Source organism: Pleurodeles waltl, chromosome 5 (genome assembly GCF_031143425.1).
Source record: "Pleurodeles waltl isolate 20211129_DDA chromosome 5, aPleWal1.hap1.20221129, whole genome shotgun sequence".
In the NCBI taxonomy this organism is placed as follows: Eukaryota; Metazoa; Chordata; class Amphibia; order Caudata; family Salamandridae; genus Pleurodeles; species Pleurodeles waltl.
In genome coordinates, this window is record NC_090444.1 from 1,168,862,625 (window position 1) to 1,168,884,951 (window position 22,327).

Below are 22,327 nucleotides of genomic sequence, written 5' to 3' on the forward strand. Positions count from 1 at the left end.
AAGATAGGCACCGCTGAACAGGGCCCGCCGTGCAGAAGAGCACCGCTGAACAGGGCCCGCCGTGCAGAAGAGCACCGCTGAACAGGGCCCGCCGTGCAGAAGAGCACCGCTCCGCTGGGCCCTTCCTGTCAAGCACCGCTCCGCTGGGCCCCGCCGTCTCAAGCACCGCTCCGCTGGGCCCCGCCGTCTCAAGCACCGCTCCGCTGGGCCCCGCCGTCTCAAGCACCGCTCCGCTGGGCCCTTCCTGTCAAGCACCGCTCCGCTGGGCCCCGCTGTCTCAAGCACCGCTCCGCTGGGCCCCGCCGTCTCAAGCACCGCTCCGCTGGGCCCCGCCGTCTCAAGCACCGCTCCGCTGGGCCCCGCCGTCTCAAGCACCGCTCTGCTGGGCCCTTCATCTCAAGCACCGCTCCGCTGGGCCCCGCCGTCTCAAGAACCGCTCCGCTGGGCCCTTCCTGTCAAGCACCGCTCCGCTGGGCCCCGCCGTCTCAAGCACCGCTCCGCTGGGCCCCTTCATCTCAAGCACCGCTCCGCTGGGCCCTTCCTGTCAAGCACCGCTCCGCTGGGCCCCGCCGTCTCAAGCACCGCTCCGCTGGGCCCCGCCGTCTCAAGCACCGCTCCGCTGGGCCCCTTCATCTCAAGCACCGCTCCGCTGGGCCCCGCCGTCTCAAGCACCGCTCTGCTGGGCCCCGCCGTCTCAAGCACCGCTCCGCTGGGCCCTTCCTGTCAAGCACCGCTCCGCTGGGCCCCGCCGTCTCAAGCACCGCTCCGCTGGGCCCCGCCGTCTCAAGCACCGCTCCGCTGGGCCCTTCATCTCAAGCACCGCTCCGCTGGGCCCCGCCGTCTCAAGCACCGCTCCGCTGGGCCCTTCCTGTCAAGCACCGCTCCGCTGGGCCCCTTCATCTCAAGCACCGCTCCGCTGGGCCCCTTCATCTCAAGCACCGCTCCGCTGGGCCCCGCCGTCTCAAGCACCGCTCCGCTGGGCCCCGCCGTCTCAAGCACCGCTCCGCTGGGCCCCTTCATCTCAAGCACCGCTCAGCTGGGCGCCTTCATCTCAAGCACCGCTCCGCTGGGCCCCGCCGTCTCAAGCACCGCTCCGCTGGGCCCTTCATCTCAAGCACCGCTCCGCTGGGCCCTTCATCTCAAGCACCGCTCTGCTGGGCCCCGCTGTCTCAAGCACCGCTCCGCTGGGCCCTTCCTGTCAAGCACCGCTCCGCTGGGCCCCGCCGTCTCAAGCACCGCTCCGCTGGGCCCCTCCATCTCAAGCACCGCTCCGCTGGGCCCCTTCATCTCAAGCACCGCTCCGCTGGGCCCTTCCTGTCAAGCACCGCTCCGCTGGGCCCCGCCGTCTCAAGCACCGCTCCGCTGGGCCCCGCCGTCTCAAGCACCGCTCCGCTGGGCCCCTTCATCTCAAGCACCGCTCCGCTGGGCCCCGCCGTCTCAAGCACCGCTCCGCTGGGCCCTTCCTGTCAAGCACCGCTCCGCTGGGCCCCGCCGTCTCAAGCACCGCTCCGCTGGGCCCCTTCATCTCAAGCACCGCTCCGCTGGGCCCTTCCTGTCAAGCACCGCTCCGCTGGGCCCCGCCGTCTCAAGCACCGCTCCGCTGGGCCCCTTCATCTCAAGCACTGTTTATGGTTCACTGTGCCCACCATGCCTCCTCCTTGACCAGTGGAGACTGTTATCCACTTGAGAGACTGTGGCTTTGCACTCCCCAGGATGGCACAGTGGGCAACCCACCCACTGTAGAGACTTAAGAGACTGTGGCTTTGCACTCCCCAGGATGGTACAGTGGGCAACCCACCCACTGTAGAGACTTGAGAGACTGTGGCTTTGCACTCCCCAGGATGGCAGAGTGGGCAACCCACCCACTGTAGAGACTTGAGAGACTGTGGCTTTGCACTCCCCAGGATGGCACAGTGGGCATGGTGGCCCCTTCGTGGATCTGGCGTCGTGGACTCATGTGGCTGTGGTGCCCCCCCCCCTTCCCTTCCCCCTGAGGTGCCTGTAGTATTTTCATCAGATGCCCCTGCAGTGTTCTCTCCAAAGGACTCAGGTCTCCTGTGTGGGCTTTGCCCTTGTGCCGCTACACTGTAGCCCACGGACTGTTCCATTTGACTTTGATGTAGCGGACTAATTGCCTCGGTTCTCCATGGCAGTGTGTATAGTATTATTTTGTTATGGATATTTTGCATAGTTGCCGATACATATCAGAGTCTATTTTTTATATAAAATTTTGGTTCACAATTTAATTATGTCTTTGCATTTTTCAGGGGGGTTTGGGTGGTGTCACTGTGCATTGTTGCTCTGCATTGGTGTGTACATAGTTTGGGGGGGTGGGGGTCGCATATGTGTGTGCCCGTAACCTTTCCTCCTCCCGTGTGTCGTAGGTGCAGTACTCACCGTTGTCGTCTGCGCCGGAGTTCGTACTCGTGGTAGATGAGCAGGTAGACAAGTGCAGGTAGGATGTTTAATTCGGGTTCCATGCTGTCCTCCGTACTCGTGGAGTGTGTTTTGGTGAGCGTTTTCCCGTCCGTAGTCTGTTTCCGCCGTGTTTTTATCGGCGGGGCTCCCGCCCCGGAAAAGGTGGCGGATTGGTGAGTTGTAATACTGTGGGCGGTACATTGTCTGCCGCCTGCCTGTTGGCGGTGACCGCCGCGCTGTTTGTCTGTACCGCGGTGGCGGTCGGAGTGTTAATGTGGCGGGCTGTGTTGGCGGTTGCCGCCAGGGTCAGAATTCCATTTTTTGGACCGCCGGCCTGTTGGCGGGTTGGCCGCCGCTTTATCACCGACCGCCAGGGTTAGAATCACCCACATAGTTACTGAATGTAAGTAACTTGCACATCTGATAGACACTTCAAGTTGCAGATTCCTTACCTTAGAACAGATAACTAGGCAATGCCATCCTCTGAGGTGGGCTGTGAAAGCCAAGATCATACTAGAAAGTCTTGCAAGACCGATCGACTAAAGTAGCCGCCCCTACCGACCTGCATGTCCAGGCAGTAATGTTTAATAAACGTGTGCAGGGATGCCCACGTTGCTGCCTGGCAGATATCCAGGACAGGAACTCTGCATGCTAACGCTGTGGAAGCAGCAGTTGCTCTGGTGGAATGAGCGTGCAAGCCCTCAGGATGCTTCTTAACCAAAGCGTTGCACATTTTGATGCAAAGAAGTACTCATCGTGAGATGGTACGTTTTTGCACCACCTTCCCTTTCTTTGCACCTACATATCCAACAAAGAGTTGATTGTCCACCCGGAAATGTTTAGTATGATTGAGATAGGATGCCAACACTCTTTTTGGATCCGGGCGGTGGAGTCTCTCCTTCATGAGAAGGATGTTGAGGTGCATAAAAAGAAGAGCAAAGTGATGGACTGGCCTACATGAAAAGGCGTAACGACTTTGGGAAGGAAGGACGGCCTAGTGCATAACACCACTTTGTCAGGGTGCACAGACACAAATGGGGGCTTAGAAGATAGAGCCTGAAGCTTACTCACTCTGCGAACAGAAGTTACGGCTACAAGAAAAACAGTTTTGAAAGTAAGGAGCCGTAAGGGACAATTGTGCATCAGCTCAAAGGGAGTACACATTAAGTAAGTAAGGACAAGATTGAGGAAACAAATGGGTGAGGCCCTTAAAGAATCTACAAACAATAGGAGACTTAAAAAGTGAAGGCTGATCAGATAACCTAAGAAAGGCTGAGATAGCCGATAAATAGCCCTTAAGTGTGCCCAAAGCAGAGCGCTGCTGGGCCAAAGAAAGAATGAACAAAATAACCTCAGAAAGAGGAGCAGAGAGGGGATCGACAGATGTGTTGGTACACCATGCCACAAATTTATGCCGACAGGTGTATACCATTTTGGTGGAGGGATGCCTGGCTGCCAAGATTACATCACAGACTTTGGGTAGAAGGTCAAAATCCATCAAATGCCGACGCTCAATCTCCAAGCATGAAGGTGGAGATTGGACAGGTTTGGGTGAAGAACCGTCCCTTGCTTCTGCGACAAAAGATCCTCCCGAAGGGGCAGTCTGAGTGGAGGATCGGTGGCCATACTCAATAGCTCTGGACACCATACTCTCCGTGTCCAGTCTGGAGCCACCAAGATTAATTGCCCAGGTCATTCTTGATCTTCTTGAGAATTCTGGACAGAAGTGGTATAGGTTTTAAGGAGGCCTGGGGTTCCACTCGAGGCGGAAAAAAGTCTCTGAGCGAGTGCCAGCTTAGAAACTCCAATGCGCAAAACAGCTGACATTGCATGTTCTCTGTGGAGGCAAACAGATCTAACCAAGGCTCTCCCCGCTGCTGAAAGAAACCTTGTGCCACTTCTGGATGGAGATGTCATTCGTGATCGACTATGCGTCGACGGCTGAGTTTGTCTGCTCTGGTGTTGAGAGCCCACCAGATGTTCAACTAACAGGGTGATGTCCTGATATACTACCAATGTCCAGAGGCGTAGGGCAGCCTGACAAAGGGTCCAGGACCCTACTCCGCCCTGTTTGTTGCAGTTCCACATGGCGGTACTGTTGTCCATGAACACCTGCACTACTTTCCCTTTGAGAGAGGGAAGAAATGCTTTCAATGCAAGCCTGATCGCCCGGAGCTCCAGAAGACTGATATGGAGACCAGACTCCGCCGGAGACCAGAGGCCTCTGATCTCCACCTCTCCCATGTGGCTCCCATCCCAGAAGTGACATGTTTATCACTATGGATACATCTGATTGGCGAAGGGAGAAGGATCTGCCGTTGCCCTAATGCTGATTCGAAAGCCACCACTGCAGGTCTTTTGCAGTCCCCTCCAAGATCTGGACCATGTTGAAGAGATTTCCCTAATGCTGCGCCCACTAGAACTTCAAGTCCCACTGCAGAGCCTGCATTTGCCATCTGGCATGTGTCACTAGCAGGATGCAAGAGGCCATGAGTCCCAGCAGCGTCAGAGTCAGTCTCACCGTAACCCAAGACAGATGGTGAAAGATCGGAATCATAGCCTGCATATCCTGGACTCACTTCTCGGGAGGATAGGCCCAAAACTGCACTGTGTCCAGAACACCTCCGATGAAACGGAGTGTATGAGAGTGTGTCAGGCGTGATTTTGTCACATTTATAGTGAACCCCAGTGTGTGCAGGAGGTTCGCCATAGCCTGAAGGTGGGAGATGACTTTCTGGGACAAGTCCACCTTCAAGTCGTCGAGGTAGGGGAAGACTGAAACCCCCAACCTGCGCAGATGAGCTGCAACAACCACCATTACTTTCGGGAACACCCGAGGGGTGCTGGTAAGGACGAAAGGGAGCACTGTAAATGAAAAGTGCTTGTGACCTACCACAAATCATAGGTAACGTCTGTGGGCAGGCAGGATCTGAATATAGAAATAAGCGTCCTACAAGTCCAACGCTACCATCCAGTCTTCTGGGTCGAAGGCAGATAGGACCTGAGCCAGGGTGAGCATTTTGAATTTCACCTTCTTGAGGAAGTGATTGAGGGCCCAAAGGTCTAAGATAGGATGTAAGTCCTTGTCTTTTTTGGACACTAGAAATTAACGGGAATAACAACCACAACCTACTTCCGGTGCAGGGACCCTCTCCATGGCTCCCTTGGCTAAGAGAGCCACCACTTCCTGCTGGAGAAGTGCCAAATGATCCTGCGGTATATGGCTGAATGATGGAGGCATGGCTTGTGGGGCAGGGTTTGGAGGCTGCAGCAGGTGCAGGGGTGGACTGGAGGGACCTCTGGTTCCTTGTCCCATGACCACGTGGGATTCCGCATCCCCGGCCACACAGCGGCTGAACAGCGTGGGTGCACAGTGGCTGAGAAAGGGGCACAACAGGGAGCCCCTTCCATGGCCATGAAAGGGGCGAAAGGTGGACTGTTGGGGACAAGGGGCAGTGGAAAGGCTGAGGGACCGAGCCGTAGCACAGGAGTCCTTCAACCTCTCCAGCGCTGAGTCGCCTTGTCTCCAAAGAGATGGGAGCCATCAAAGGGCATGTCCATAAGGGTCTGTTGGACATCCCCTGAGAAACCAGATGTACGTAACCAGGAGTGGCGCCTTAAGGCCATCGTCTTTGCAACCGATCTACCCAGAGTCGGTCATGTCCAGCCCACATTGGATAGTGAACTTTGCTGCATCTCTACCATTGGTGACAGCTTGGGAGAAGATAGCATGGGCCTCCTCCGGTATCTGCAGCAGAACTTGCCTGACCGTATCCAACAGAGAGTGAGTATAGCAGCCCAAAAGGCATGCAGTGTTCACTGACCGCAGCGCGAGACTAGAGGAAGAAAACATCTTCTACCCAAATTGTTCCAGCCTTTTTGATTCCCTATCTGGAGGTGCAAAAGGGAATGCACTCGAGGATGAGGATCCCTGGATAACCCCTTTGCTGTCAGGCCTTTTTCCCCCTCCTGTGCCGATCCTTTTTTTGGCTATTTGGGGCAGTTTGCGCTTAGGTCATTTGTGTTCATCCTACAAGTGTTTCCTACAGAAACTAACAGCTGAAATAATAAAATATTGAAAGTGAGGTGTAAAAAACAGCCATTTTTCTCCACATTTTACTCTGTAACTTTTTCCTGCGATGCCAGATTTTTTAAAGCAATATACCGTTACGTCAGCTGGACTCTTCTGGTTGCGGGGATATATAGGGCTTGTACGTCCATCAAGAACTCTAGGTACCCAGAGCCAATAAATCAGCTGCACCTTGCAATGGGTTTTTATTCTACACCGGGTATACAGCAATTCATTTACTGAAACATAAAAAGTGAAAAATAGGTATCAAGAAAGCCTTTGTATTTCCAAAATGGCCACAAGATAAGGTGTTGAGAAGCAGTGGTTATTTGCACATCTCTGAATTCCAGGGTGCCCATACTAGCATGTGAATTACAGGGCATTTCTCAAATAGACGTCTTTTTTACACACTGCCTTACATTTGGAAGGAAAATATGTAGAGAAAGACAAGGGGCAATAACACTTGTTTTGCTATTCTGTGTTCCCCAAGTCTCTCGATAAAAATGGTACCTCACTTGTGTGGGTAGGCCTAGCGCCCACAAAACGAAATGGCTCAAAACAGAACGTGGACACATCACATTTTTTCACAGAAAACAGAGGTGTTTTTTGCAAAGTGCCTACCTGTGGATTTTGGCCTCTAGCTCAGCCGGCACCTGAGGAAACCTAGCAAACCAGCGCATTTTTTAAAACTAGACACCTAGGGGAATCCAAGATTGGGTGACTTGTCGGGCTCTGACCAGGTTCTGTTACCCAGAATCCTTTGAAAACCTCACAATTTGACCCAAAGAACACTTTTTCCTCACATTTCGGTGACAGAAAGTTCTGGAATCTGAGAGGAGCCACAAATTTCCTTCCACCCAGCGTTCCCCCAAGTCTCCCGATAAAAATGGTACCTCACTGGTGTGGGTAGGCCTAGCTCCCACGAAAGGAAATGGCCCAAAACACAACGTGGACACATCACATTTTTTCACAGAAAACAGAGGTGTTTTTTTACAAAGTGCCTACCTGTGGATTTTGGCCTCTAGCTCAGCCGGCACCTGGGGAAACCTATCAAACCAGTGCATTTTTGAAAACTAGACACCTAGGGGAATCCAAGAAGGGGTGACTTGTGGGGCTCTGGCCAGGTTCTGTTACCCAGAATCATTTACAAACCTAAAAATTTGGCCAAAAATACACTTTTTCTTCTCATTTCGGTGACAGAAAGTTATGGAATTTGAGAGGAGCCACAAATGTCCTTCCACCCAGCGTTCCCCCAAGTCTCCCGATAAAAATGGTACCCCACTGGTGTGGGTAGGCCTAGTGCCTACCAAAGGAAATGGCCCAAAACACAACGTGGACACATCACATTTTTTCACAGAAAACAGAGGTGTTTTTTGCAAAGTGCCTACCTGTGGATTTTGGCCTCTAGCTCAGCCACCCCCGGGGGGGGCAGAAACGGCCTAAAGTAAATATGCCCCCAACCCCCCCAGGGAGCGACCCTTGCCTACGGGGTCGCTCCCCTTGCGTGACCTTGGCGCAAAAAAAAGATCCCCGGTGCCTAGTTGTTTCTGCCCCCCTTGGGGGCAGGTTGACCTAAAATCGTCCGATCTGCCCCCAAGGGAGGCAGAAATGGTCTAAATACAATTTGCCCCCCAGGGGAGCGACCCTTGCCTAATGGGTCGCTCACCATCTGAAAAAAAACCAAAGAAAAAAAAAACCACAAAACAAAAATTAGCCCTGGCGCCAAGAGGTTTCTGCCCCCCCTGGGGGCAGATCGGCCTAATAACAATAGGCCGATCTGCCCCCGGGGGGGGGCACAGAAATGGCCTAAAATAAATTTGCCCCCCAACCCCTCCCCCCCACGGAGCGACCCTTGCCTACGGGTTCGCTCCCCTTGCGTGACATTGGCGTAGAAAAAAAAGATCCCGCTGCCTAGTGGGTTGGGGCAGATTGACCTAAAATCGGCAGAAATGGCCTAAATACAATTTGCCCCTCCAGGGAAGTGACCCTTGCCTAAGGGGTCACTCCGATCTGTAAAACAACAACAAACAATCCCCAGTGCCTAGTGGTTTCTGCCTCCCTTGGGGGCAGATCGGCCTAATTGAAATGGCCTAAAATAAATTTGCCCCCCCAGGGGAGCGACCCTTGCCTAAGGGGTCAAGCCCATTGCGTGAAATTCACGGAAAAAAAAAACCACCCTGGTGTCTAGTGGTTTCTGTCCCCCTTGGGGACAGATTGGCCTTATAAAAATAGGCCAATCTGCCCCCACGGGGTGCAGAAATGGCCTAAATATAATTTGCCCCCTATGGGAGCGGCCCTTGCCTAAGGGGTCGCTCCCCACCTCTAAAAACAAAAACAAAACAAAAACAAACTAATAATAGCCCGATCTGCCCACGGGGGGCAGAAAAGGCCTTAAAAAAAAATGCCCCCCCTGGGAGTGACCGTTGCCCAAGGGGTCGCTCCCCTCATGCCAATTTCCTTTTGGAAAAGAAATCCCTGGTGTCTAGTGGGCATTTCCAAAAGCCGGATTGCTTTACAATCCGGCTTTTGAAATGCTCAGAGAGACTTCAAAGGGAAGGAAATTAATTTCCTTCCCTTTGAAGCCTCTCTGGCCTCCTCTACGTGATCGTGAGAGAAATGCAAAGCATTTCTCTTCCGATCGCACTGGAAGCTGAGCTTCCAGCGCGATGGGAGGAGGCCTCTGTGACAATCGCGCGCTGACGTCACAGGGGTGGTGATGGGGTCGGGGTGGAAGGGGAAGGGCTTCCCCTTCCATCCCTGCCTTGGGGGGGTGAGGGGGAACCCCACAGACGGAGCGCTAGCGCTCCCTCTGGGCTCTGTGCCCAGGATGTAATGGTTACGTCCTGGGCACACGAACACTGTGCCTCAGGACGTAACCATTACGTCCTGGGCACAGAAGGAGTTAACAAGGCTCTCAGACGCGGGGTGCTGGGACAGGAATTTAGGGTCATTCGGGGTGGGCTGATGGTGGCGTGCGATTGTCCTGTTCACAGGAGCCCCTGCGTTGGGTCTGGACCAAGTACCCAAAAGGACATCGGTGAGGGCTTCATTGAATGGAAGAAGAGGCACAGAGGTGGAAGCCCCTGGTTGAAGCACCTCCGTCAGGAGATTAGACCTGACCTGAACAGTAGGCAGCTGAAGGCCAAGGACCTCAGCCGCCCTACTGACAGGCATTGAAAAAGTTGCTACCCCAACCGTAGCCATGGTAGGAGGAGACAGCATGCCAGCATCTGGAGAGGTATCCAGACCACTGGCCTCACCCAACTCCTGTGCCCAGTCCACGTTAGGGTCATCCTGATATTTATAAGGGTCTAGGGATCCGTCCACTCCTTCCCCGAATTCGAACCCATAAAAATAAGGGTCAGAATCCAACCTGGGGTGAACAGGCCCCATCGAAGTACGAGGCGGCTTTGGCCGAGTCGTGGGGGATCAGGATCGGGTCGACATCGATGGTGGGCACCACAGACGTCTGGCGCGTTGACAATCAAATTGGCGCTGGGGAAGGTCTTGATGGTATGACCGGCATCGATGCAGATCCTAGAGCGGATCCGGAGGGGACTTTGGTGGCCGGAGCGGAACCAAGGAGGCCCATCAACCGAACCCCTTGGGCCCGAAGATGCCGTAGTGGGGTCAGGCTGCTCAAAAATGAGGCGCATGGCCTCATAAAATTCTTTCAATTGGGCAGGCATCGCCCCACCTCCTGGAAACTCGGGGAGGTGCTGAGCAGACCTAAAACCAGGGCCCTGAAGATGGAGGCCTCGATGCTCTTCCCGCATCTCATCCGAGTGACGGGGTGAAGTCAAAGGATGATGGGATTTCTTCGACTTATTTTCTTACCTTGGTCCGAAGACTTCGAAGATGAGTGGTAGTGGCTCTGCGACCCGTCTCAAGACCTTCCCCTCAAGGGAGACTGGCACCTTTGCAGAGTCGAGCGCTGGGCTGCCATAAGCTTGAGGGACCGCTCCCTCAAGGCCTTCGGGTGCATGGCCCGGCACTTGGAGCACGACTTCGGGTTGTGGTCGCGCTCAAGCCACCACAAACAGACCCGATGCCGATCCTTCACCGACATCATGTGGTGACAGTCCTTGCACGGTTTGAAGCCGGTCTTCGGGACATCCCCTAACGCACCAAAAATCACAAAGTCAGTCAAAAATTGACCAAGGTTAGCTCTCTTCGGATCAGCGCATGGCGCAGAAAGAAAAGAACTGACATCACTGTGCTGAGGCAGCCTCTATGTACCACTCCTGATGTCATCACGGCAACTACGATACCAACAACGCCCGCGGAGTTGACCAACACCACCTACCAACGCGCAAGGGTACTGGTCAAAGAAAAAATGTGTGGATACAATCTGACACCAGGGGAAAAATTCCAAGGAAGGAATCTGCAATTAGAAGTATCTATCAGTTTTGCTTAAGTAAGAGCACCTCAAAGAACCCTGCACTAAACACATCAGCCTCAAAATGCAAGGACTTTTGTTAAGGCTTAAATTGAAACTGAGAAATTGGAGAATTTGTGAGTCAAGACAAGATTTTGAACTTCTCATGACTGTGAGAATTCATAAACCCTAACTGTCCGTTATGAAGTTCAGACGTGACACAAAAACCTGAATGTACGGCCAAGCTTTTCCTTTTGTTTAAAGCAGCCACGTTAGACAAAACTTCCTACTTAAGTGTTTAGAGATCCAAGGTGATAGTGTGCTACATGTCAAACACAAACAGAAGTGTTATGCATTACATGCATGGAATACTCATGCTAAAATGTTCAGTGACGAGACAACAAAAAGCCACAGATGAACTGTGGTCCTGTGAGAGATCTGACCGCGACCTCTAACAAGACTTAGACAAGACTCCAGTATCTGGTACCCGGGCTGGAGGCCCAATGAGCATGGCATAACCCTCATCCGGGTCAGCTCAGATAGAAAATCTGATGTCGTTTTTTAGAACAATCACTCATTTTCAATTCAGATTAACAGATTCATTTTTTTTATTATATTCATATGTTGCAGAAAAGGATATGTCTCCTCCACATCAACTGTCGTAAATTAGTGATTCAATTAATGTTTGTATCTCTATTATGTTATGGTACCTCAAATTTGAGTTGCCCTAATTATCCATTTAGTAAACTACAACTCACACAAAACACTGATATCAAATTGTTGATAAACGTACCTACACCAGCCTCATCTGCTTCATATCCAAAAGCACTGCTTTGATTTTCTGTGGCTGAGCAAGCAGTTTTAAAAAAGCCCTACATCAATCACAGCACCTTTTAGAAGGAAGGTCCTTTCTTCACTCAGCAGAGCCTTGTTCCTTACTTGTCTTGCACAACTCCATTTTCTTCTACAGTCCATCTGCTTCATTTTCGATCTCATAAGAATGTAATGCTATTTGTCAACCGGGTACTGGAGTGGGTTACTATTAGTCTGTTGCACATAGCGCCACCATCAGATGTCAAGATGAAAACCTGGTTTTCATGTGGCTCTTCGATATTCAGTATTTCATAGTAGTTTTGATCTTAGACTTTGTCCAAGATGCCATACACCTAAAGGAACAAGGCTTTCAACAAATATAGCGAATTTGTTCATTCATTCATTCACGCATTCATCTATTCATTCAAATTAGATACAAATCTCTTCCTGCAGGGAATGTGCGTCTCTTCTGGTTTTGACCACATCATCACACTTTCTATGAGTGCAGTCTATGCAATGAGCAGTTTCTGAATGAGGTGGATGGATTAAGCAAAATACACAGACTTGGCACATTCTGCACTGCGATTGACAGCACTCCAACGACTATGATGTGTACGGAGGTCTGGGTGACATGAATTAGCGAAATGTAGTAAATATATTACATGTAAAATGAATGTACTTACATTCAGTTCTAAAGCATTTGAAGAAAACACACTAGAAAGGTATTTACCTATATGCACTGCAAGCTTCTTCTTCGAGTAATTCGGAGAACGATACATGATGTTGATAAAAAGAACCAAGAGGTCTATAAGAGACACCGATTCTAAAAATTTGAGAAAGAAAGATTACATGAAAACAAGTCATCAATACATACGTCTGCAATAACACTGTTACATGCATCAATGAGAGATGATGGTGAAAAAAAATCAATACTCTCAAAAGTGAAAAAGCACCTATCTTCAGTCGAGCGACAGAGTTAGACAGACAATGGACAAACAGCCATATATTTTGATTTAGGAAAAAGACCGGCACTTCCGTAAGGTGACATCTGTAGCACCTTTAGGGCACTACCTATTGGTGGTGTTAATTTACTGCAAGAGGCCGAAAAACTGCTGTTTGTGGTTCCTAGGGAGTGCACCTACAGACAAAGCTTTTAATCTTTCTTATTAGCATTCTTCTCTGGAAGGGTAAATGTGTAACTTTTCTCTCTTGAGAAGCCATGCATTTGGTGAATATATTTGGGGCTAACTTCAGGCGGAAAGCAACGGCTTTGAAATAGTCACGCTGTACCTTCAGAACAAATCAGAAAAGTATGGTTTTGGTGGATCAGTAGATAGATAGAAAATCAGCCATTTTCTAGGTCTGGCGCAAATTAAAAAAACCTCTCCTTCAGTACTGTTAGAATGTTCTGCGGGGGGCCCCAACCTGAAAAATTGCTTCCTTTGAAATACGTTCAGGAACCAAAGCTGCACAATTGGTCTCCATCCACTTGAGATTTGCTCATTGAGGAGGGACTTGGAGTACACTCCCGTTTTGTTAGCTTTGGTGTGAATAATTTATGTGGGCACTCAAATGGAAGAATAGGAGTTCTTTTTTCAGAATCTGTAGATTTTTAGGTTTTTTTCAGTGGTGTTTCGGGGCTTTGTGACGAATTTCAATGTGTGGCTGAATGGTATTACTAATGGCACCAAGTTGGCTGAAATTATACATGTCCAGGTCTCTCAATACCTGGTCATTTCTGTCCTCACTGGAATAGTAGATGGAGTGGGACGAAGAGATCCTGGAGGACTCAGGTTTGTTTTCTTGTACGGGCCTTTGGAGGAGGAGCCTTTCTCCTAATCGTACAGCAGTAGGATTGGGATCTTTGCTGGTATCTGTGATATGCCATGGACACAAGGTATGTGTATGCATCTTTCTCGTATGTGTATGTATCTTGCTTGTAGCACAGTACACTAGGGCATAGTCCCTCAACATCTGAAAGGATATAACCACATTATGTGCAGCAAGCTTAAAGTTTAGGCTATATTACTACTTCGATGGCTTGTAGGCCTTCATTTATGTGAATCATTAAGCAGCGTTCTCCTTGCAAAGAGCATACAGTGTAGAAAACTCACCTTCTGAAATCCAATGTATTTTCTAATTGCATGAAGCCAAACCTCATGTGTCCAAAGATCCAGTGATGGAAAAGTCCGGGTTAGAGACTGTTGTGAAGCCTGTGCTCTTATTCTTTTGGATGGTTCCTTCCTATTATTTATAAACCACCAATTTTTCCCACTGTATTCATCTCAACAATATAGCTTCAACAAAAACCTAATGCAGGGCAAACTATTGCATGTTACGGTGTCCAGGTGTCAGAGGGGCCACGTCTGCATTCAGCTTTCCAATTTCTTTGTTTTCCAATGTACTAAATGTTCTCTATACTCCCTTATCTTGCTGGGGAAGAAAAATTGTGTTTCTGACCAATGAGGGACTCTAGGACTAAGTGTACAGCAGTCAGTCATGTAAGCAACATTACTTACTTTTAACTAGAGTTTTCCATCTTGAGTGCCTTCATTAAATTCCTAATCAGACTCTGTCAAAATATGAGAAGGATCCCAGACTACATTTTTAACAATCCTTTTACAAAAACTATTTTTCAAACAAGATCTACTTAAAGGTGAAAGATGCCGCCTTTTAAAGTACACCAATTAGAATTCAAACCTAACTTAAATACGCAAATGGACTTAGACCACATCATAAATGCAGCCGCTACATTAAGTGACAGTGTGAGGCACGGTCCCTTTAAGCCACATACTGTGCCAAAGTTCCCCAATCCAACATAATTTAGATTACACTTCATTTTGACAGGAGGATCTTAAATACTATGCAGTGCTCCATCATACTGCAAAGGGGAGCGGACTGTTTTTGGATTTAATGGAATTACTAAAATGGATACATTAGATTACATGTATTGTTTACTTCTCCATTATGACATGTTCATCATTACTTATACACATAGACGTCAATAGCAGACTCTTACTCAAGCTCAGAAGGCAGTGGAGCCAAGAAAACAGAAAAACATGACACAGACAAAAATAAGAATGCTTCAAGTTAATAAAATCATTCATAGAGGTCAAACCTAGTTGTGTGTGGTTAAAGTCTGAATGTAGACTTTAATGTCTGGGAAAGCTGTGGCCTGAGCTCCAAGTGGCTGCTTTGCTAATTTAATTGATGGAACATTCCTCAGTATCACAACCACAGTTACTTACAAGAAAGGATTTTATGGCAGGACACGGAGGCTGATATTATGTGTATCTTCCTTATTGCCAACTGTTATGCCATTAATTGTGTTTGACCAATGACTTTGTGTTTCACCACTGCGCATATTAGTTGTTCAATGTTCACCAGTAGCACATTACATGTTGTATTCAGTTTAGCTGCCTATTGGCTTTAACATGGCATTAGACATTACATTCTGTATTCAGTTTAGCTGCCTATTGGCTTTAACGTGGCATTAGACATTACACTTTGCATTCAGTTTAGCTGCCTAGTGGAGTTCGACATTGCAGTTGAAACATTGTAGATAAGCTGTGTTTTTCCACATGATAGACCAAGCTGGGTTTTTAGTATTGTGTTCACACCGAACCCTAGCGTGATAAGAGAGCATACATTTTGTGTTTTTCTTGGGAAGAGGTGAGGTTTAGGAGATCTGGCCAATCTCCAATGGCTTGTTTATTTCCCAACTATGAGAGGAAGGGGCCTGTTAGCAGGCTTTTTACGGTGTCCCTGGGCAGCAGCAAGGGGGAATTTTCCAGGACTTCAGTCAGGAGCGGACGTCAGCTGCCTGACTTCCTGTTTGGGTGGAAAATCTCTTTCTCGCAGTTCAGCAGGAGGCATCAACTTGCCGGCATGAGAAAGATGACGAGCAGTGATAGGCCCTACGGTGATGAATTTTGACTTTTATTCTTTGCTTTGAAGTTATGCTATAATATAATCACATGTATTTGCTGTGTACATTGCAATTGAGAAGTACTTTGATAAATGTTGCTTTCATTGCTGTGACTACTTTTAAACGTGTGCTTCCAACCTACTAATCTCGTCTCTCAGGAACCTCGTGGTGAAGTAATAATAATAAATGTCTTCTTTGAACTAAGAAGTGCATTCCAGAGAAGTTTTGTCAGCTCGGTCATAAGATAAGGAAAGCAAAACACCAACTCACAGCAGCAACTTGAAGCAACATACAGAACATTCTATTCCATTATATAAACCCAAGTCAGGTAGCCATCTTTATTCTTTGTTGCTGCTCACTGACAAGATAAATAACATAAGTTTGATGTTTGAATTTTGTCTGTGCTGGATTTTAAATAAATGATGTGAGATTGAGAGTTAATATACATGAAATGAAAGACTGTACATTCATTTAGAACTGTGATAGAAGTGTTTTGATGTAGATTTAAGGTTTTCTTCATGCGTGTTTAATGTTGAAAGAATAAAGCCTGGGAAGGCTGCGTAACTAAAGCAGTTAGTAGAAGTAAGGGAAAGAAAGGTGACAAAGTGTTAATTTACGTGAATGTTTTTCATATTAGGCAAACGTTGTATGAACGTACTGAGCAAGTAGGAAGAGACCTCAGAAGAGGTTCGGATAGGGGGTAAAAAGGTTGCCAGGATCCTCTGTTAGACGTACTGGTACCAGTAACAACAAATGTTGACGTGTGATGAGGCGTATTTGAAGGAAACTGCTGTTGATGTACTGGAGCTACGGCAGTGGGTGCTACGAGTATTATGCTTAACTAGAGGAGAAATGAGGGCAAGGCAATGAGATATGGTTGGGAAAAGAGCTGTTGTCTATCCAAATACAATTGAGCAGCAGACTTGCCCATTTTGTTTAGACAGATGGAAAGAGATAACAGAAGATCCATGGGTGTTACACACAGTGCAGGGTTATTGGATAGATTTGGTACAGTCCAGTGCAGAGAAGGTGATTAAGACCCCTAAAGTCCTCAAAGGAAGAAGAGGGATTGGAAGATCAAGAAGTAGAGGAACTTCAAAGGAAGGAGGCTAAAGAGAGAGCAGATGACCTGGTGCTGGGTTTTGTAAGCAATTTATTTTTAGTGAAAAAGAAAGACAGAGGGATGAGACCCATGATAAACTTAAAAGAACTGAATGAATGGATTCAGTACAACCACTGAAAGATGGAAGGGATTCATAAGTTGAGAGACCTGTTAAGGAAAGGAGACTTGTTGACACATACAGACTTGAAGGATGCTTATTTGACAGTTCTTGTGTGTGTGGAAAAGAGAGATTTTTTTTTAGTACATTGGAAAGGAGTGATGTGGAGATTCACCATCTTAATTATGTCAGGGAGCAAGGAACAGGCGCAGGAGCAAAAAGAACTAGCGGTGTGAGTTTTGGAGGATCTGGGATTTTGTAGTGAACAAGGAGAAGTCTTGTATGAATCCAGCTCAGGAAATGGTGTTTTTGGCCTTTCAGATTTGGACATTGGACTGTGTACTGAAATTAGCATTGGAGGAGGTGAAAAAGATTTGCAGGGAGATAAGGAAAATGCTGATGTGCGATTGGACTACTTTACGCCAGATTGCCAGAATGCTAGATCTACTTTAAGCATCAATTCAGGCAGCTTTTGCAGCTCCTTTACATTATCAGGCTTAGCAGAGGTTAAAAAACAGATATCTACGCGGGAGTGTGAGTTATTCACAGAAGGTACAATTGGATGCAGAGATGAAAGAAGAATTGGAGTGGTGGATGACAACTTCAGGAGCATGGAATGGAAGGGCCATTTCTTGCAACATTCTGGATATGGTAAGATAATCTGATGCCACCCTTCAGTGCTGGGGAGCAAAGTATGGTTCATAAACAACAGGAAGGAAGTGGACAGGGCAAGGGGAAGAGATGCACATCTATTACATAGAATTATTAGTAGGGTCCTTTGCGATAAAGTCTTTTGTGAAAAAAGAAGGCAAATATTGACTTTTATTAAGGATGGACAATGTATCTCCAGTGAGATATGTACCCAAGTTGAGAGGTCCTCAATCAAAGGTGTTATCAGAGTTGGTAAAAACAAATTGGTAATTTTGTATGAACAGGAAGATTACAGTTCAGGCCCTGTACATTCCAGGGATGAATAACATGACAGCAGATTGGAATTCAAGAAAACTGAGAGATTTCAGCAATTGGATTTTGAACCAGGAGGTGTTCCAGGCATAAAACAACAGATGGGGACAGTTGTGGATTTATTTATTGGCGAACACAGTGAATGCTCAACTAAGCAGGTTTTACAGTTCAGGCAGGATCTGGAGGTAATGGCGTTGGATGCATTTCTGCAGCACTGGGGAGGAGCTCGCTATTATGCATCTACATTGTTTACGTTGATTCAGAGGTTAATGTTGAAAGTGAGAAGAAAACAAGCAGAGATGGTAACTCCGTTTTGGCCATCCCAGGTTTTTTATCCAGAAGTCATGGATTTGTTGGTAGACGATTCAGTCCTATTGCCACAACTGTCAGATCTTTTAGTGGATGCGATGGGAGAGTGAGACGAGCCAGTAGTGCAGGGTCAAATGAGGTTATTCGGTTGTTTGATTTTGGGAGAACTTGGCAGGTGTCAGGCTTATCGTTGAGGCTTCGATACTCTTGGACACCTGGAACATTAAAGGCGTACAGGTTGACATGGAAAACATGGGTTTGCTGATGTGTTTCTTGGTGTTTGGATCCCATATCAGCACCTGGGGTAGAGGTAGTAAATTTCTTACCGGAGGTTTTCTCGACAGGAAATTCATATATAGTTCAGTAAATATCTGTAGGTTGGCTATTTCGGCAAGTCATGAATTAGTAGATAGTTTACTACTGGGTCAACAGGATGTGGTAAAAAGGCTGTTGAGGAGTAACAGATTGAAGAACCCTCCAGGACCAAAGTTTTCTATTTTGTGGCATGTAGATCTAGTATCAAGAGAAATACAGAGTTGGGCAGAGAATTTTTTTTCGGATTTTAAGAGTCTTTCATCCAAGTTAGTAATGCCTCTTTGTCTGTTTTCTTTTAGGAGGGTGTCTGATGTAAAGGCCTTGGATGTAAACTCACAGATATTTACCTGATGGAGTTTGTTGCAATATCAGAAGGATTAAGACTATGGCCCTCATTACAACCCTGGCGGTCGGTGTAGAAGTGCCGGTAATACCGCAAACAGGCTGGTGGTAAAAAAAAATGAAATTACAAGCATGGCTGTTACCATCATGCCAAACCGCCACTTCTACACTCCGACCGCCAGGGTGGTAACGACTGCTGGGCTGGAGACTTCGATCTCCAGCCCGGAATCCGTCACTAGACTGCCGGCGGTATCACGACCCCGCGTACCGCCATGGATTTTGTGGGGTTCTGTACCGCCACGAAATTCATGGCAGTATGCACTATCAGTGTCAGGGAATTTGTTCTCTGGCACTGATAGGGGTCTCCCCCTCCCCAGAGTCCTCCCCCCAACCCACGACCCCTCTACTATCCCCCAAAGGTGGCAGGACCCCCCTCCCCACCCGACCCCCCCAAATCATTGACACACACACCCCCACCCCCCTACACGCACACTGACACAACTACTACACATACACGTAGACATACACGCACACATACATGCACACAGACATAAACGCACACATTTCCTATACAGACAACACCCCCCGCATGCATACACGTACTCACACACCCCCTCTACACACTCACAAGCACACCTCCATGCACGCACACAACACCCCCCCAACCCCTCCCCTAACGGACGATCACCTTACCTGGTCCGGTGATCCTCTGAGAGGGAACGGGATCCATGGGGGCTGCTCCGCCGCCAGCTCCCCGTCACCAGAACACCGCCACACCGAATCCTGGGTTGTGAGGGTGGTGGAGGTGGAGCAACCTCCCACTTCACCGCCAACCGCCAGTATGGCTGCTGGCGGCTCTCCGTCCGGAAAAGGGCGGAGGGCTGCCAGCAGTCATGATACGCTGTGCGGAAAACTGCCTGCACTGGCGGTCTTCAGGACGGCGATACCTCGGCGGTCTTTGAAAAAGACTGCCGAGGTCCAAATGAGGCCCTATGTCAAAGACGATTTTTAATCTAAATTTGGATGAAAATAAAAAGTTGTGTGGTGAAATGTTTATGTAAGTATAAGGGGAGAACTGTGACTTTAAGAGGTAATGATGAGACACAATTGCTAATTTAATTCAGGTATCATATTTTAAGGCTGTTTTGAGTCTACGTTAGCGAGATGGGTTAAGTAGGTAATGAAGGGAGCAGAAATAAATATTTCAAAATTTGGGGCGCACTCTGTAAGGGGAGCAATGGCTTCAAAAGCTGTAGTGACAGGAGACGGCTTAAGTAATATTTTAGTTGCAGCGGACTGGTCAACTGAATCAGTGTTTAAATTTTTTTATTTCAAACCGGTTGAGAGTGCTGTGAGGAATATTATGGCAAGACATTAAACATGCATAATATTGGCTCTGTGCACTGCCATAAAATTCAGATTTTCCACAGCAGGAGTGAGGAGAAAATCATGATTTTAATAAAGACACGGAGGCTGATATTACTTTACCCAGAATTATGCCCGCCCTGCAATGTAATTTTACATTTTTCAGGAGGAAGTAATTAAGGCATGAGAAGATTCTGGTAGAATATTTACACATCTGGATGTTCAAGCTTGAAAACGAGTGTCGTTCTAACAGATTGTAGCAAAAGAAGGAAGATGGATGTCTGACTTGGGTTTATATAATGGAATAAAATGTTTAGAGATTTGTGTTCTGAGTTCTATATGTTGCTTCACATTGCTGCTGTGAGTTGGCAATAAAGAGGATATGCATCATATCGGCCTCTGAGTCTGTAGTAAAATCATGATTTTCTAGTGTTAATGAGTGAAATGATCATCCAAGGTATGGACCTTTTAGAGATTTGGGGCCACATGTACGAAGATCAGGTTTTGCGACTCGCAAATTGCGAGACATAGCAACTCGCAATTTGCAAGTCACAAAACCTGATGTACAACAGTGTCAATGATATTGTTTTCAATTTGCAATGGGATCGCAAATGACCTACCTCATGAATACTCATGAGGTGGTCGCAATTTGCGACCCCATTGGGTATTGCGGCACTCACAGTCATACAACTGGCCCATAGGTTAGAGCTCATAGATATCCTCAGCTCACCATTTTGGCTGAAGTAAGGGCCACTAAAATGCTAATGTCTAGGACAGATGCTAGAGGTTAGATTTGTGCTCAGGTTTAAGTACCCATCAATTTGAAAAGTACCACATTCAATGTGTAATACATTTTACTGTGGTCTCTATGTTAATGAGCAATGTTTTGATTATACTGCTAAGTTAGAAGATATCCAAACCAAATCCAGATGAAATTCATGTGGCAAGTATTCAAAAGGTGCTCACTGTAATCATACTATATCTCATAGTTTTGCACTATTTATACTGGCAATAATTTATACAGCGTACCTATACTCAAAATAATCTGCATTTATAATTTATGAAGAATTGCGTTTGAGTTCTGCAACTACCAGCAAGCTACAGAATGCATTATGCATAGAATGTCATATTGATGCTTTATTTTCTATTTGGTAATGAACCGAAGATGGTGGTTTAGTTCTGAAATAAACCAGTGTTTTCAAATTTTCCTGAAACACATAGGCCTCTGCAAAATTACACAGTTTGATACACCAAGTGAAGGTTGTCTGACGATTTAGGCTAAAATCAGGCTAAATATGACCGCTTATGTTTATCTTGTTTTATAAAGTTGTAAGTTTGACTGTATTCAGGAACAGAGGAAAACTCATCTGAAAAGTAAAGCAGAGTTTTTGATTCTTCAGTCACTGTCGTCAATGCATTCAAAATGTTTGATTTAGGGAAGTGAAAAGGCGATATTGTTCAATTCGATTTCTAAACCGATACTACCCCAAGTTGTCAAACAAGTCCCTTATTCAATAAATTCACTAACCTATGGGGTGTGGGTCAGAACCCAGCTTAAGTAAGAGTCTGGTTGTTCCCTATTTTCTGGGCTTTTTATGGTGAGCTGATTCTTGACTATGGGGCTCTTTTGAGGGATTGCTTCCTGCTGGCCTGTATGTGGGCTGTTCCTGTTTTCCAACTTTTGTCTATCTGACCGTAGCTGGGGACCGAACTAGGGATGTACTTATTTCCCTCTGAAATAAGCTGGGCCTAGGAACACTGTTCCTACGTCAAGAAAATCCTTGACTATATATACCAAAGCAGGGGTAGGTAAGCATCAAAATGTTTTTTAAAAAGTGATCTAATTAATCTATTCATATTGAAATGTTTCTATCATTCGAAAGGAAGTTTTCGTGTTTTATGTTGTGCACTGGAAGAATTTTAAAGTAAAACATGCGAATTTGACTTTGTTTTAAGAACGATACCAGCACATTCAGCAAGACTGTTATAAGTTGAAACATTGGGTCAGGTGAAGCAAGGGTGTTAAATAGTGATTTACAAAATAATAAGTGGTCTGCATATCTGAATTTAGTTTATTAGTTTAAAAAAATGCAAAGCATGGGTACATTAAATGGACTTTATCAATAGTAACATAAGATAATTTGTTTTCAATTGGTTAAAACGAGAGATAAGACGCTAGTGGGATTTCTTTACTAATTAAGCATTGT

At 47.2% G+C, this 22,327-nt stretch overlaps 1 protein-coding gene across 3 annotated transcripts in view; it reads right to left on the reverse strand.

Moving 5' to 3' along the window:
* TBC1D32 (TBC1 domain family member 32) overlaps positions 1-22,327 on the reverse strand; it is an 804,546-nt gene that overhangs the window by 588,917 nt on the left and 193,302 nt on the right. For all 3 annotated transcript variants that reach the window (XM_069235394.1, XM_069235395.1, XM_069235396.1), the window contains one exon: positions 12,409-12,501. In XM_069235394.1, coding sequence (XP_069091495.1) covers positions 12,409-12,501 — 93 coding nt within the window. The remainder of the gene's footprint in view (positions 1-12,408; positions 12,502-22,327) is intronic.